Here is a 16,265-nt window from a genome sequence, read left to right as displayed (position 1 = left end):
CTGAACCAAACATAGAATAAAATGCTCCTATTAGATATTCCTTTTTAACATTTAAAACTGAATACATCTATAATTTTAATAATCAACTAATTATAATACACATTCAAGAAAAAGCACACAGTACTTACTGACTCATTTGACCTTGCTTTTTTGAACATTGTGTCCTCTCATTTATCAATTCAACCTTCCATTCTAAACACAGGTGGTTTAAGCACCATAGTCAAGAAATGACAGCAGGTTACGCCACGTGTCCCACAGGCCATGAAAAATGTTACAATGTAGTTCTGGTTTGAACTCCCTTTTGAATGTTTTCTTAAGAGGTTGAACTGCCCTGCCAATTTCCATGGGAGAGCTTGGTACCACAGGAAATACTACTGTCCATTTCTTGCTTTGTGGCAACTGATAGTAGTCTGGAAACAACGCAAGTATTCTGGTCAGAAACCTGGATCAGAGCATGCAGAGAAGTCATCGCCACAGGAAGACAGGATTGACTAAGTAGGCAGGGATAGTGTGGTAAAAATGTATCTAATCTATTTATTAATTTTAAGTCAACGAAAGAAATTTGGTAACATTTTAGTTTAGGTACTGTTAAAATGCATCTATAAAACTCATTTAATATTATGCAACAAGACCTTACCATGCACTTCTTTGGGTCTTCATAACACTTATAAAACATCACTAAAGTGTTTATTCATCTTTCATTTTGGAGTGGCCTGAAGTAACTTAACTCATATTTCTTATGATTTTACATATTTACTATAAGACCTGTAAATCCTTCATTTTAAAAAGTAAATTTACCATCATGTCAATATGCCAGACTGCACAGGTTTTGTGATTATTATTAAGACCAAATAAGCCTTTGTTAAGGTCTTGTTACATAAGAAGAAATAAGTAATCAGTGCATTTTTGTAGCACCTAAACTTAATTGTTACCAGTAATGTGTCTCTAACCTCACTTTATAAAGAGCCTGTACTGGTTGCCATATTGTACCTTATTCCTGTCTGTAAGGGAAAACGGTCTTATTTGTTCTGTAGAGGTAGAGGGTACAGAGTTGCTATTCATGGTCTCTTTATTTGTTCACTTCTAAGCTTTATAACTTTCAATTTGTAGAAGGGGTGTACATAATGGGAAGCTTTGTTAGCTCATGTGCCTGTGTAGTGTTTTTTATTTTTAAACTGTAAATGAAGACCTCCGGTTGAAGACCTATTAAGCAGTAGATGACAAAAATTAGATTTTCATTGAGCTGTGACACTTTATTTTCTCTCTTCATGAGCCTGTGCTGCTCAACTGATTTTATTGTTCTGCATTAATTACCTTAAAATGTAAATTACTATCTATGAATATAACTAAAATACAAAAACTGATTTATTTGACAATAAAAACAATACTGCCAAGTATAGGAAACCACACAGATGAAGCTTTAAAATATATGTAAATAACTTCAGAGAAATTAAGAGACTTCACAACTACTTGACAATTAAGAGTGTCCAGCACGTTTTTAAAAACGTATTGAAGTGCTCTGTTAGTGTACACTTTGCTCAATATTTTGCCTAGATCACTCATCATAAAGTCATTTTAATATATTTCCTAATTTTACAAAATGACTTCTGCACCATGTATTATTATGCCTGATTTTAAACTCTGTTTTTAAAAATGCTTCATAGGTGTAACATTGGCTGCAGTGTGTTTCTCTGGTAAACCCACAGTCAACTACTCACACCCCTCATGACCTTACACACCTCATAAAATATCTAAATATTTAATTATGAACATTAATATTGTCTTAGATAGTGGTTTACTGGCTAAGAGTTAGAACCCTCAAGATTACAGTTTCATATTTAACCCTAATTCCTCCATGTTTGGCCTTGGGCAAGTCACTTTGCCCTCCAATGTTCCAGCTGTAGCAGCAAGCCCTTCTTTTAAAGCAACTGCACATATGAAAGTTAAATTTGTTAAATTTCAAAATGGTGTTCATCATGAAAGTTTCTATATAAAATATATTTTTTCTTAAAGCATTAGTATCTGTCCTGTTATTGTAATTTTTTTTTATGGTCACCACACAGATATTTTAATGACTAATTTTCCACTTCATTAGTATGCAGACTTGAAGTATATTTCCTTTAGCTACAAAATCTGTGTATCCCCTCTGTGAAATCAGTGCTTCTAATAAGAAAATTTCCTAATATCTCATAGCTTTACTTTTCTGAAAATGGAATCCACAAACCGCAAACCACATAGATGATTAATTTATTCACTAGACTAGTACATGTATACAGTACAGTTGAAATCATTTATAAGGAAAGCTCACAGACAGTCCAGTGACAGCAGAAAATAATGGAAAGGTTGCAAGTATTTTAAGAATGCAACTATCAAAATATAAGGATTATACAGAATAAAGTTTTTACATATATAAAAGACTGATACTTTTAATATCTAAAAAGACAATTAAATTTTGTATTTATACACACATACACACTGTAAGATATCTCAAAGTATTTTCTTCTGTCTTTTCAGGGGAGACTGGATGTTGTCTCAAAACGACTAGTCCAGTAAACAAATCAGAAGTACCGAAGTGCAGATACTGCCCTGTGACATTAAAACCAACAGCCTTGCCTCTTCCAGTCATATGATCATGGATCCCAATGAATGGAAGAGTCATCTGGAGAACAGCAGTGCCAAAGAGGTAGTTCTTCAGACTGGGGAACAAATGGTATTCAAATAGGGCCATATAGTGCTTTCATTGCTTTGACTATTATTTGGAAAATAGGTAGATGTGGCACCTATTCTTGTTTTCAGTTTTGCAGAGCAGCTTTTGCAAACCATGCAGTGTAAGTGGGACACTGTCATGATGCAAAAGGGGTCACAGGTTTTCTTTACCTCCTTTACCTTGATTTATACCAGTCTAATAATGCCCAGTCATGGAGCCTTTTGAAGCATTTAATCAGTGTGGACTACAACCCCAACAGCTTAAAAATGTGCATATGATATCACTAGTACTGGATTTCGCCTTTTTGTTTTGATACTTGAGAATCATCATGATTCTGGTGCTTCAAGAGTTGCTTTGGGTTAGGGTAATAGTAATGCATCCAAGTTACATCCCAAGTAACAAAATGATTCCTAAATTTCTACCATTCCAAGAATGAGGTCTTCTATGTAATAATAGATAGTTTCAGGTGACTCATAAGAAAACCCTACAGTGTTTGTTAAGAGTATTTGATGCACCACAACTCTTTGATTCTCCATTGCTTTACACTTCATAGTTATTTTCTTTTGCTGTCAATATCAAAGTCTGGGTCATCTTTGAGAGGTATTCTTCTATGACAAAATTCTTGCATACAAAATATTCTATTACACACATAAACAGGTGAATGTCTCAGAACACCTATTGTTCTCTAGCTTTAGAAATTCAACAGACCATGGTAACTGATTTTGCAATATCCATACTGTAACCATGCTGATTTAATTCTGGATCAAGAAACATATACGGTAATATAAATTAGAAAAGCTAAATATATTATGCTGTGATTTCATGGGGCTTTATTTTTGGATTTCATTATAGTTTCTCTTTATATTCTACGGTTCTAATTCATTCTCAATTCAAATATTTAATTATTTTTATTTAATTTGATTTTGACATAGGTATTATTTTTTCATGTTATAACTTTGTTATTATGCAATTTTTTTTTTTAAGTTGGCACCATTATTTTGAGTTCCTGTGGAGCCTTTAATTTGATGATAATGGTTGTTGTTGTTATCATACGACAAAAAAGTAGCTGGAAAAGTTGCTGACTGTGACGTCATTAATGCAACAGTATAAAAGTATGGCTGGACGAAATGGTCAAAAATGTTACCATGATATAATTTTCTTTATCATTCAATATTGATAATTATGAGTAATTATTACATTAATTTCCTGATGCTCAGCTTTAAGTTTTGATAGTATTTTGAATCCAGAATAAAACAGAAAGGTGTACTATGCATTACCAAACATATTATTATTATCAGAATGAGTATAAATAAAATATGTAATAAAAGTCTCGATTTTAAAGCTCTTCTGGCAACTACCATAAAAAGTCATCAGCTTATGAATGTAAACACAATACAAGACATTTATCAAACTTCAAGCCAACACCTTTATCTAAAGTCAATGTCACACTACACGACTTCTAGTTGAGGGGTATATGTCACACTTACCAAATAAAGTTGCTGATCACATTGCTGGACCACGTCAGTTTATACAACTGAAAATCATTGGGCATATCAAATTTAGTGCTTACTTGCCAACTTTCCATTACAATCTTGCTTGTCTGTTTTCTGACAGCCAACAGTGTTAACAGGTTCAGTAAGTTCCACCACAATCTCTGACTTTTTTTTCATTCTGCTGTGCTACATAAAACACGAGACATCAGACAGACGAGTCTCTCATTTGTTTGGGATGTTCAATGGACCCGTGTTCCTGATTTTGTCTGTACGAGTCGCAAAGTATGTCAGACTATGCGATTGACCTTTATAAGAATGCACTGTCAACTGCCACCAACTCCCTAAGATTATGTAAATGAAGGCTATGACTGAAGATTGCTGGAAAAGTTGTCTAATGTGACTTGCCCTTTAGTCAACTAAAAGAGGAATAAACAGAATAATTTTAGACTAAGTATAAACAATAAAAGAGGTACAGCATATTAGCTTCAAATAGTAATCAATATCATTTGCTTGCTTTCTTATACATTTCAGATAAAATTAGCTTGCTTTTGCAGCCCAGTGTATTATTTCATGGACACTCTTCTTAATGGACAGGATCAGAACACTGCACAAGTTTTTAAATATAAAACAGAAACATCCACTTATTTCCAGCCCACCTCACAAGTTTCAAGATTTACAGTTATTCTTGTTAAAAGAATAACTGTTTTTGGGAAATAGTTAGTTAGTTAATATGCAAGATTGTGCAAAAAAGTCTTTTTTTTCCCCCAAAGACCATTTAAGCCCAAGTGAATCTAACTTTAATCTTGCAGCAATGGTACTGTACGAATAACATTGTGGATATGAAACATAATATGCAAGAGACAGACAAATCAATACATTGTAGGATAAATAAATAAAAATAATTTAAAAACTCCAAAGACAAAAAACTTGTCTTTGATGCTTAAATGTATATACTTTACAATGGAATTGGTAAATGTGTTTCAACTTTAATCAACCATAAACATTCCAAATCATAAACAAAGATAATATTTACTGTATACCAAATGTGTATTAAATGTTTGTCTAAATGGCACTTTCCATATGGGCGGCAACTTTGCCTTTAATCTATTAGCAAGAACATGCAATAGTTGTTAAAAGCAACACTTTAAATACATGGAAAAAAATTAAAGCATCACTTTAAATACTTGGAAAAAAATTTTTTAAACAGGCAACCTGTAATTATACTTTACTACTTACTAGAACATAGCTTAATTTCTGTAATTTATATTTGTAGCAAAATTTGCTAATGCTAGCAAAAGGAAAAAAAATGTCTATTGGAGGATTACTGAAAAACCTATTATCAAATGAATACATTTATGAAATATGATTTGATATTCTTCTTTAAAAGCACAACAAATTGATTAAATGTACCTGCATTCAACATCTCCAGTGTCATTCATCAGGTAGCGTTCATTTGTGTACAGTGAAGTAGATGAGATAGTAGTAGCTAAGGATGATGCTTCAAAAAGAGATGGAGCATTTGGCACCAGGTCTGGCTGCTGCAGTGATCCAAACACTATGACCAAACAACAACAACAACAAAAAAATGTTTACACATTATAAACAAAGTACTGTATGCTTTGTTTGCTTACATAAAGACTAACAGCTATTAAAGTATAGTTTAGAATATTTTCAAGTTGAATAAATGAAGGAAAACATGGTATGCTTTATGAAGAGTTGCAATTATTTTGTGATGAAATAGGAAAAAATTTATATGCAAATGTAGCAGGGAGAGGATGGCCTAGAGGGCTAGAGCCTGGAGTGACAGAGATGGTGAACATTCCTCTGAAAGCCTTGAGGAAAACAAGGTAAAGTGTGTGGAGATTGAAAAACGTAAAGCATAAGTAAGAGCCAATGTGGGAGTAACACCATCTATGTAGTGGAGCAGCATGGAGGAAAAAGACACAGAGAGAAAGTAATAATTATTGCAGGTACCATCCCTGTTAAGAGTGGAATGAATGGAGAAAATATCATGCAGAATAATCCTGCAATGTTCCCTACTTGTATTTGTTATTTTAGTAGGCGTTTCCTGTGGCCCAAACAACAGGAAGGAACAGTAGGTGTGTCATGTTTGCAGCCTTGCTGGTTTGAAATAAAGACACCCTGTTTGGGGCATAACTACATTTTGTGTGTGTATGCATGCTACACTGCTATTGTCTTGGTACTTGTTATACAAATGGTCTCAGTGCTCATATTTTATACATTCAACATATCAAAAATGGGGGACAAAGCAAAAAAAATCCTTAAGAGAGATCTGCAATTTTAGCTAATGTGAATGAGCTGCTGTATCTGTTAAGGTATGCTGATCAACCAGTCAGTAACACAAGGTTCAGATGTCTAAGCACTACTCAGTTATTTTTTGACAAAACGCATCATTTGTTTTTTGTGTTCAAGTCTTTTTTTGCATTTTTGAGTTCTTTTAAAAATGTAAATATAATCAGCTTTTTAGCCAATATTCTTTGAAATCAGTTCTGATATAAGTACCATAATTTAAAAAAACTATCTAAATTACATTACACTGTGAGGAGGCCTGTGGTATCTTATTTAATGAAAAACACCCGATTTGTTTGTCATAACTTTACATCATTCATATATTTTATTGTTAACTTACACACTATTTACGCTTTACACTTTTTTTTTCATACCATGTACATTACAATACTATGACTGTAAAAGTATAAAAGTGTCGGGGGAAAAAAATGGGTAACTCAAAATATGCATTTTTGTAATTTAGAATTTTCATAGTAATTGCACATATAAAGACTTTCAGATAGATAGATAGATAGATAGATAGATAGATAGATAGATAGATAGATAGATAGATAGATAGATAGATACTTTCAAAGGAAAAATCTGCATTTCTTCTGATTATACTTACTTGACACTAATATGACTGTTTACTTCTTTAGTAACCATACCAATAGCTAAATTAGAACAGAATAAGGAATATAACAGAACCAAAGCTCTCTGAGACACTGATGCTACTTAGAACTTTTTAAATGTACCTTTCCCATCCAAGCTTGCAAGACTTCTTGTTCCAGTAAGTCTCTCTGTTCTGTCTTCTGCACGGTTCTCAGTATGGGATGACAGCACTTCCTGTGAGGAGGAAGTCAGTGCTGGGATGGAATTGCGGACTCTTCTTGAGGGGGAACTCCTAATAGCTTTACACAATAAAATATTTAGGTTTATTAAAAAGGGAATAACAATGCTATAATTTTTAATTCATCATTACATATTTGCCTATATCTCTAATGGTATTTAGTCATATAAGATGGAGGACGTCCCTTCACGTTTGTATCTCAGTTGTACTATCATAGCATTATGAATTACACCTAAACTATATTGCTTGCCAGACTCCTAGGGAATGGTATAATGGTCACGAAATTCTATGTTTGGTTCTAATGAACTGCATGCTGGTTCTTAAGAAACACTTTTTGTGAAAACACACAAGAGCAGTTTGATATCCTCTTGTCAAAATACATAAAGTACATTTCACATACACTCCTTGTTAAATAGGCATATCTTAATGTCCTCTTTTAGTTATTTTGGGTAAAACCATCACACCTTTAACATTAGTTCTGCCACACACATGCCTTTAAAATGTATTGTAATTTTCCAATTGTGCATTTGTGATCCTTGTATAAAACCCACTGACATATTTTGAAGCAATGATATTCAGGCAAAGTAGCTCATCTAAAATTGTTTTGTTCTTCAAAAACCACCTCTTTCGTCCCATGAAAGGTTACTATGACAATAGTATTAACTAAAACAGAAATATATCAGTTCTTTTTCATGTAGTTAAAAAGATTTCACACCTAATGAAAACAAAAAAGTAAGCAGCATAGTTAGCAAATTTTAGCAGGTGTGGCATGACCTTTCTTTGGTTTACACTGCTCATGATATACAGTACATTGCTAAGTAATGGTAAATTGGTTTTTGATTTCTGTAATACTCAAGGTTAATCTTTTAGAGAGAAGCATGGACACAAGGTTGCTGTTAACTGTATCTGGTTCAAGAATATTTGGGCCAAATGACTGATCTTGTGTCACTTTATATAAGGATATGCTATATGTATATTGTTTCTGCATCTTGGTTAATTGCATGATAATTTGGCAGACTAGAATAGATGTTCACATTTTCCAAAAAAGACATCATCAACATTCAAATATAAGATTCAGAAATAGCAATTCAGATTCCGACCTGGTTGGGAAACTCTACATCAACTCTTAGCGATAGCACAGATGTGTATGTAAGGAGTTGTGAAAACTTGTCACCTATGTCTACATGTGCTTTATGGACCTGGTGAAAACATATGACAATGTACCTCTGGAAATGTTCTGGAAAGTGCTGTAAGAATATAAGGTTGTACGGCTGTAGTAATACATATTTTAAATAATCAGCTTTAAATATCTGAAATACAATCAACAGTTGTATTTACAATCTCTGTGTTAAGTAGAATCAATAAAATGTAGACATTTGAAATCAAAAATTGTCCATCATGTTTTCTCGACTTTCAGTGATTTAATAGAAAGGAAAACATCAAAGACTAGCTGTGGCTTAAGCAAATCTCATTTGAATGTGTGTGAGTTGTATCTCTGCTCTTTGCTGGTAACCTGGTACTTTTTGTCTCCTCAGTGCAAACTGGTCTAGATTTGCTGCCTTGTGTTAAGTGGAAAAAAGAACCATCATCTCAAAATGTGAGGCCATGGTCCTCTCTTGAAAAAGCGTAGTCTGCCTTCTGCAGGTGACAAAGAAGCAGATGCTTGGGACTCTAATGAGAATGGTCGCTGGCTATTTTGGAGTTGTACTAGGAGATGTTCCAAGGACAGATATTCATCACAATAGAAATGTTAAATCTATCAACTATCCTGGAAGCCTCTGTAAACTACTCAGGATGAGGTGGTGCTCTTGCTAATAATAGGGATGTCTTGTTAGACTTGCTCAGCCTGTTCTGAATTTAATCTTCTTAAAGACAAATGAATAGAAAATGAAGTAATGAGATCTTGACTTTATTCTATGGGGTTTTGAATAATTTGGACTTCAAAAAAGTTAATCAAACAAATATATTTTTTGATAGATTTATATAATTGCAGACTAATTAATCCAAAGAAAAAAAAGTAGAGCGATGGACAAGCTTAATAATATGTCATTGTACCAGACATGACTTACGCTGAATCTTCTTGAAAACGCGGGTGCTCATGAACTTTAGGAATCTGTCCGAGTAGAAACTTGGTCTATGTACTGACACGGAGTCCTACAGAAGAGAATAAAATACAAACTTTAGAGCTGATTCACTGGACACTTTGTTAAATATTTTTAAGAATAATTCCCTGTACTATAAGTGAAAAGGTACACTTTTTAGAAACTAGAGAAAAAAATGCTTCATGTTTCTTATTTAATATGGAGAAATAAATATCTACACATGTACTGTGAAAGATGTGAAAAACATAGGGACCTGTTCTATTAAAAACTTTATACGAAATACTTTAGGAGGATGAAACACAAGGTATCACAGTCAAATTCATGTTAAAGCATTCCAGATTTTCAAAAATAGTCATAGCAGTAATACTATTTGAGCAGGTACAGAGTACATTCTTATTTGAATGGTCACCACTCTCCAGTACCATGATAAACACCGTCCCACCCTGAGAACTTAGAGATAAATGACTTGTCCAGATGGTTAAAATATTAATTACAGTTCTCCTTTTACTTTTAAATGGCAGTTGCCTACAACTGTACACTTTCAACTGGTTTCAGACAAATGAACTTCCTCGTTTCTTCAAGACATATACTGTGCTGTAAAAAAAGTATTTGTCCCATTTGACTTTCTGCATTAAGGCACGTTTTTTCACAGTGACTGGTTTTATATTTTCAAGACAATGCCCAATAATAGATACATTTTTTAAATTTTATTGAATTTATTAAAATCAAATAACACTCCATACATATAATTCAAGTTTTACAAAAAGAAAAAAAAAGAAAAAGGTTCGAATAAAGGAGCTCTTAATGAGAACTTTAACTAATGGAAAGAACAATTCAAAAATGAATTTGAAAAAACGCTTTCACCAATAGAATCAAAAACTGCTTGTGCCACTATCAGCAGATACAACTGCAGTCCGTCTTTTCCTGTACTTACCAAACAATTTCTCACAGCATCATGGAGAAATTCTTCCTTGTATAATTTTTTTTAATTTCAGTAACATTTGTTAGTTTTGAACAAATATTTCTGGCTAGAAACTTGGTTAGGCTATTCCAAAACTCCAAGTTTATTTTTCTTTAAGCATTTTTACATCCCTATCTTACAGCAAGACACAGCTACACTAAAGGCTGCTGCTGTTTGATAGATAACTGTAGTTTCACCCAAGGAATCCACTGCTGAATTTTTGGTGAACTCAGTATCATACCATTTCAAGGCGTGACAGTACAACCACTTTTTTTAACAAATAGAATTAAATTTTTACAGTGGAATACACTAGCTCTTCTTTGGACATATCTCGGCACAAGCCAGCCAAAAGGTTCCACTTTTGACTCATTTGTGTATTGCACGTTTGTCCAGAACTTTTTATGAATAAGCATGATAAATCTCCACCAATATGAGGCAAGTACTTTTGTTTTTTTCAGTCAATTATAGTTCTATCTTGCTATTCTTTTCTGGGTCATGTTTTCTGTCTAGTGTCTTTGTCATAACCCAACAACAATGAATTATATACAAAATGTGGTTATCCATCCATCCATTTTCCAACCCGCTGAATCCGAACCCAGGGTCACGGGGGTCTGCTGGAGCCAATCCCAGCCAACACAGGGCACAAGGCAGGAACCAATCCCGGGCACGGTGCCAACCCACCTCAGAAAATGTGGTTATGTATTCTATTATTTCTGTTCCTTCAATAATGGTACTAAAAAGAAAAGGCCAGTTGCTTAACCATCCCTAAAATTTGCAGAGGTAATTAGCAGCAGGCAGAATATGAGTCCCCTATAAAGCATGGTTGTTGGAGCCTGAGATACTTAGGAATGGAACCCTTCACAGGTTGATATCAAAACTCATTTTTGGAAGTTTCTAGATATTTATTTTAATGATAACATGCTTCTATGATCTGTATACTGTAATTAAACAGATCTACAATATGTTAACTATAGTTGGCCTAAATCTGTTTTCACTGCTAACCAAAATATACAAACAATAGCAAAATACTCAAACTCATTTCTTATATACCCCTCCTTTAACTGCTACCTTATCGTAGTGGAGGGGTTTGCGTGTCCCAGTGATCCTAGGAGCTCTGTTGTCCGGGGCTTTATGCCCCTGGTAGGGCCACCCAAGGCAAACTGGTCTTAGGTGAGGGATGAGACAAAGAGCGGTTCAAACCTCCTATGATGACTAAAAACTTTGGACGGCGTTTTCCCTCGTCTGGACGCGGGTCACCGGGGCCCCCCTCTGGAGCCAGGCCTGGAGGTGGGGCTCGATGGCGAGCGCCTGGTTGCTGGGCCTGCACCCATGGGGTTCGGCCGGGCACAGCCCGAAGAGTCAACGTGGGTCCCCCTTCCCATGGGCTCACCACCTATGGGAGGGGCCAAGGAGGTCGGGTGCAGTGTGAGTTGGGTGGTGGCCGAAGGCGGGGACCTTGGCAGTCCGATACTCGGCTACAGAAGCTGGCTCTTGGGACGTGGAATGTCACCTCTCTGAAGGGGAAGGAGCCTGAGCTGGTGCGCGAGGTTGAGAGGTTCCGGCTAGATATAGTCGGACTCACCTCGACGCACAGCTTGGACTCTGGAACCAATCTCCTTGAGAGGGACTGGACTCTCTACCACTCTGGAGTTGCCCCCGGTGAGAGGTGCCGAGCGGGTGTGGGTATACTTATTGCCCCCCGACTTGGAGCCTGTTCATTGGGGTTTACCTCGGTGGACGAGAGGGTAGCCTCCCTCCACCTTTGGGTGGGGGAACGGGTCCTAACTGTTGTTTGTGCGTATGCACCGAACAGCAGTTTAGAGTACCCACCCTTTTTGGAGTCCCTGGAGGGGGTGCTAGAGGGCATACCTTCTGGGGACTCCCTCGTTCTGCTGGGAGACTTCAATGCTCACGTGGGCAATGACAGTGAGACCTGGAAGGGTGTGATTGGGAGGAATGGCCCCCCCCAATCTGAACCCGAGTGGTGTTTTGTTATTGGACTTCTGTGCTCGTCACGGATTGTCCATAACAAACACCATGTTCAAGCATAGGGGTGTTCATATGTGCACTTGGCACCAGGACACCGTAGGCCTCAGGTCGATGATCGACTTTGTGGTCATGTCGTCAGACTTGCGGCCACATGTCTTGGACACTCGGGTGAAGAGAGGGGCGGAGCTGTCAACTGATCACCACCTGGTGGTGAGTTGGCTCCGATGGTGGGGGAGGATGCCGGTCAGGCCTGGTAGGCCCAAACGTGTTGTGAGGGTCTGCTGGGAACGTCTGGCAGAGCCCCGTCAGAAATAGCTTCAACTCCCACCTCCGGCAGAACTTCGACCACATCCCGAGGGAGGTGGGGGACATTGAGTCCGAATGGGCCATGTTCCGTGCCTCTATTGTTGAGGCAGCTGACCGGAGCTGTGGCCGTAAGGTGGTCGGTGCCTGTCGTGGTGGCAATCCCCGAACCCGTTGGTGGACACCGGCAGCGAGGGATGCCGTCAAGCTGAAGAAGGAGTCCTACAGGACCCTTTTGTCCTGTGGGACTCTGGAGGCAGCTGATAGGTACTGGCAGGCCAAGTGGAATGCGGCTTTGGTGGTTGCTGAGGCAAAAACTCGGGCATGGGAGGAGTTTGGGGAGGCCATGGAGAACGACTTTCGGACGGCTTCGAGGAGATTCTGGTCCACCATCCGGCGTCTCAGGAAGGGGAAGCAGTGCAGTGTCAACACTGTATATGGTGGGGATGGTGCGCTTCTGACCTCGACTCGGGACGTTGTGGGTCGGTGGGGGGAGTACTTCAAAGACCTCCTCAATCCCACTAACATGCCTTCCAATGAGGAAGCAGAGCCTGGGGACTCAGAGGTGGGCTCCCCCATCTCTGGGACTGAGGTCACTGAGGTGGTCAAAAAACTCCTTGGTGGCAGGGCCCCGGGGGTGGATGAGATACACCCGGAGTTCCTCAAGGCTCTGGATGTTGTAGGACTGTCTTGGTTGACACGCCTCTGCAAAATCGCATGGACATCAGGGACAGTGCCTCTGGATTGGCAGACCGGGGTGGTGGTCCCCCTCTTTAAGAAAGGGGACCGGAGGGTGTGTTCCAACTACAGAGGGATCACACTCCTCAGCCTCCCTGGAAAAGTCTATTCGGGGGTCCTGGAGAGGAGGGTTCGTCAGATAGTCGAGCCTCGGATTTAGGAGGAACAGTGTGGTTTTCGTCCTGGTCGCAGAACAGTGGACCAGCTCTACACCCTTAGCAGGGTCCTGGAGGGTGCATGGGAGTTTGCCCAACCAGTCTACATGTGTTTTGTGGACTTGGAAAAGGCATTCGACCATGTCCCTCGGGAAATCCTGTGGGGGATACTCCGAGAGTATAGGGTACCAGACCCCGTGATAAGGGCGGTTCGGTCCCTGTACGATCGGTGCCAGAGCTTGGTCCGCATTGCCGGCAGTAAGTCGAACCAGTTTCCAGTGAGAGTTGGACTCCGCCAGAGGTGCCCTTTATCACAGATTCTGTTCATAACTTTTATGGACAGAATTTCTAGGCGCAGCCAGGGTGTTGAGGGGGTCCGGTTTGGTGGACTCAGGATTGGATCACTGCTTTTTGCAGATGATGTTGTCCTGTTTGCTTCATCAGGCCGTGATCTTCAGCTCTGTCTGGATTGGTTCACAGCCGAGTGTGAAGCGGCTGGGATGGGAATCAGCACCTCCAAATCCGAAACCATGGTCCTCAGCCGGAAAAGGGTGGAGTGCCCTCTCAGGGTTGGGAGCAAGATCCTGCCCCAAGTGGAGGAGTTCAAGTATCTCGGGGTCTTGTTCATGAGTGAGGGAAGAATGGAGTGCGAGATCGACAGGTGGATCGCTGTGGCATCCGCAGTAATGCGGGCTCTGCATCGGTCTGTCGTGGTGAAAAAGGAGCTGAGCCACAAGGCGAAGCTCTCAATTTACCAGTTGATCTATGTTCCTACCCTCACCTATGGTCATGAGCTATGGGTAGTGATCGAAAGAACGAGATCGCGAATACAAGCGACTGAAATGAGTTTCCTCCGCAGGGTGTCTGGGCTTTCCCTTAAAGATAGGGTGAGAAGCTCAGTCATCCGGGAGAGGCTCAGAGTAGAGCCGCTGCTCCTCCGCATCGAGAGGAGTCAGATGAGGTGGCTCGGGCATCTGATCAGGATGCCTCCTGGACGCCTCCCTGGTGAGGTGTTCCGGGCACGTCTAACCGGAGACCCCGGGGAAGACCCAGGACACACTGGAGGGACTATGTCTCTCGGCTGGCCTGGGAACGCCTTGGGATTCTCCCGGAAGAGCTAGAAGAAGTGGCCGGGGAGAGGGAAGTCTGGGCATCTCTGCTCAAGCTGCTGCCCCCGCGACCCGACCTCGGATAAGTGGAAGAGGATGGATGGATGGATTGCTTATATAAATTTTTTGAGTTCACTAGAGTCAGATGCAGATTTTCCCCAATTCAATTTTACATGTCAATTATCTTGTACACCTGATAAATAAAATAAGCATTTAATTTTAGTCTTTTTTCTCTCTTTCTCAAATCATCATTTATAAACTACTAAACACTTCTAAAAGATCAAATCAGATTTACTGTGAAAAAGAACAATGTGTACAATAATTACAACATAATTGTTACATACAATGAAATGTTGTATTGTTTACAGTTTCTTCATTTGACCCATACTAATTAATTTACTGTCATAAACAAATACCTGTATGTGTTTTAGTTTATACAATGATCTGGTCCATTATTATGCCCAAAAATGACAACACAGCAAGCTGGAAACACACTAACCACAGATGCTTGCTGCTCTTCCATCATGCTTGTATACAGCAAAATGGGGATAAAAATCTTACTTCCTATCCTGCTATAATCCATCAAGCTTTTGGTTCCCACATATTTGGGGTCCAATTTACCAAACAATATTTCATAACAATGTATGCCACAGTACGGAAATCATAACTGTAAACAGCATGGTGCCCTTGCAACATTTGAGATATAATTGGTTACATTGCTTTTATTTTTCCAATTGGAGCACAAGCGGGTGACATGACTTGCTCATGGTCACACAGTGTCAGTAGTGGGATTTGACCCACAACCTCAGGGTTTGAAGTCCAAAGTCCTAACCACTACAACACACTGCCTGCCGTCCACTGCTAGTCCATCTAATGAGAACCTTCTACACAAGGTTGACATATATTCCAAAGGCTTTTACTTTTGCTTTTGAGAGATTAATAAAACTTACACCATCATATACTAGTGCTTTCCAGGAGTGTTCCAGCTTCTTGATGAACCTTCAAGGGAAAAAAAAACACGTTTCATGTTTATTTGTTGTAAGAATAAAAATAATAAATTTAATCCTATGGTAGTGTTGCACATAATGTGATCCAAAATGGGAGTGGTTGATACAGTGATGTGACATGATAAACTGTGAGATGATCACACCCCTGTTGGACACTAACTCTTTCTAGCTGAATTTTCAGGCTGACACTGGCTAAGTGAATTTATTTTAGTATGGCGATAACACCTGCTAGAAGCATTTTTCACACTATGATTTTCAGATTTAAGGTCGAGAACATAAAGACACTCACTAATACTAAGGTCATCATCTTAGTCATGGTGAGAAGAAAACACGAGGAGTAGGCAAGCACATGGTCAGGTGCTGGCAAAAAACACAAACATGAATCAAGGAAAAATAATAACAAAAGGGTGAAGCAGAAATGAAGGCCATAAAAAAGGACCAGGAACAAAAGCAAAAGCAATACATACCAAAGCAAGAAAACAACTAGGAATAAGAAAAGAAGCCACTGCCTGTAACTGTGAGAAGCTTTAAATGTCAGCATGTTTAGATGTCAGTTAGTCAA

The 16,265-nt window shown here is 38.6% G+C and overlaps 1 protein-coding gene across 5 annotated transcripts in view; it reads right to left on the bottom strand.

Moving 5' to 3' along the window:
- Positions 1-16,265, bottom strand: part of LOC114652120 (phosphatidylinositol 4-phosphate 5-kinase type-1 beta-like) — a 181,504-nt gene that overhangs the window by 23,143 nt on the left and 142,096 nt on the right. For all 5 annotated transcript variants that reach the window (XM_028802324.2, XM_051927787.1, XM_028802325.2 and 2 more), the window contains 4 exons: positions 15,647-15,695; positions 9,409-9,493; positions 7,245-7,400; positions 5,611-5,755 (listed from right to left, as the gene is read on the bottom strand). In XM_028802324.2, coding sequence (XP_028658157.1) covers positions 5,611-5,755; positions 7,245-7,400; positions 9,409-9,493; positions 15,647-15,695 — 435 coding nt within the window. The remainder of the gene's footprint in view (positions 1-5,610; positions 5,756-7,244; positions 7,401-9,408; positions 9,494-15,646; positions 15,696-16,265) is intronic.

The sequence above is a fragment of the Erpetoichthys calabaricus genome, chromosome 5, assembly GCF_900747795.2.
Source record: "Erpetoichthys calabaricus chromosome 5, fErpCal1.3, whole genome shotgun sequence".
Taxonomy (NCBI): domain Eukaryota; kingdom Metazoa; phylum Chordata; class Cladistia; order Polypteriformes; family Polypteridae; genus Erpetoichthys; species Erpetoichthys calabaricus.
Note: the sequence above shows the minus strand (reverse complement) of the source record. Positions and strands in the feature narration are given on the sequence as shown.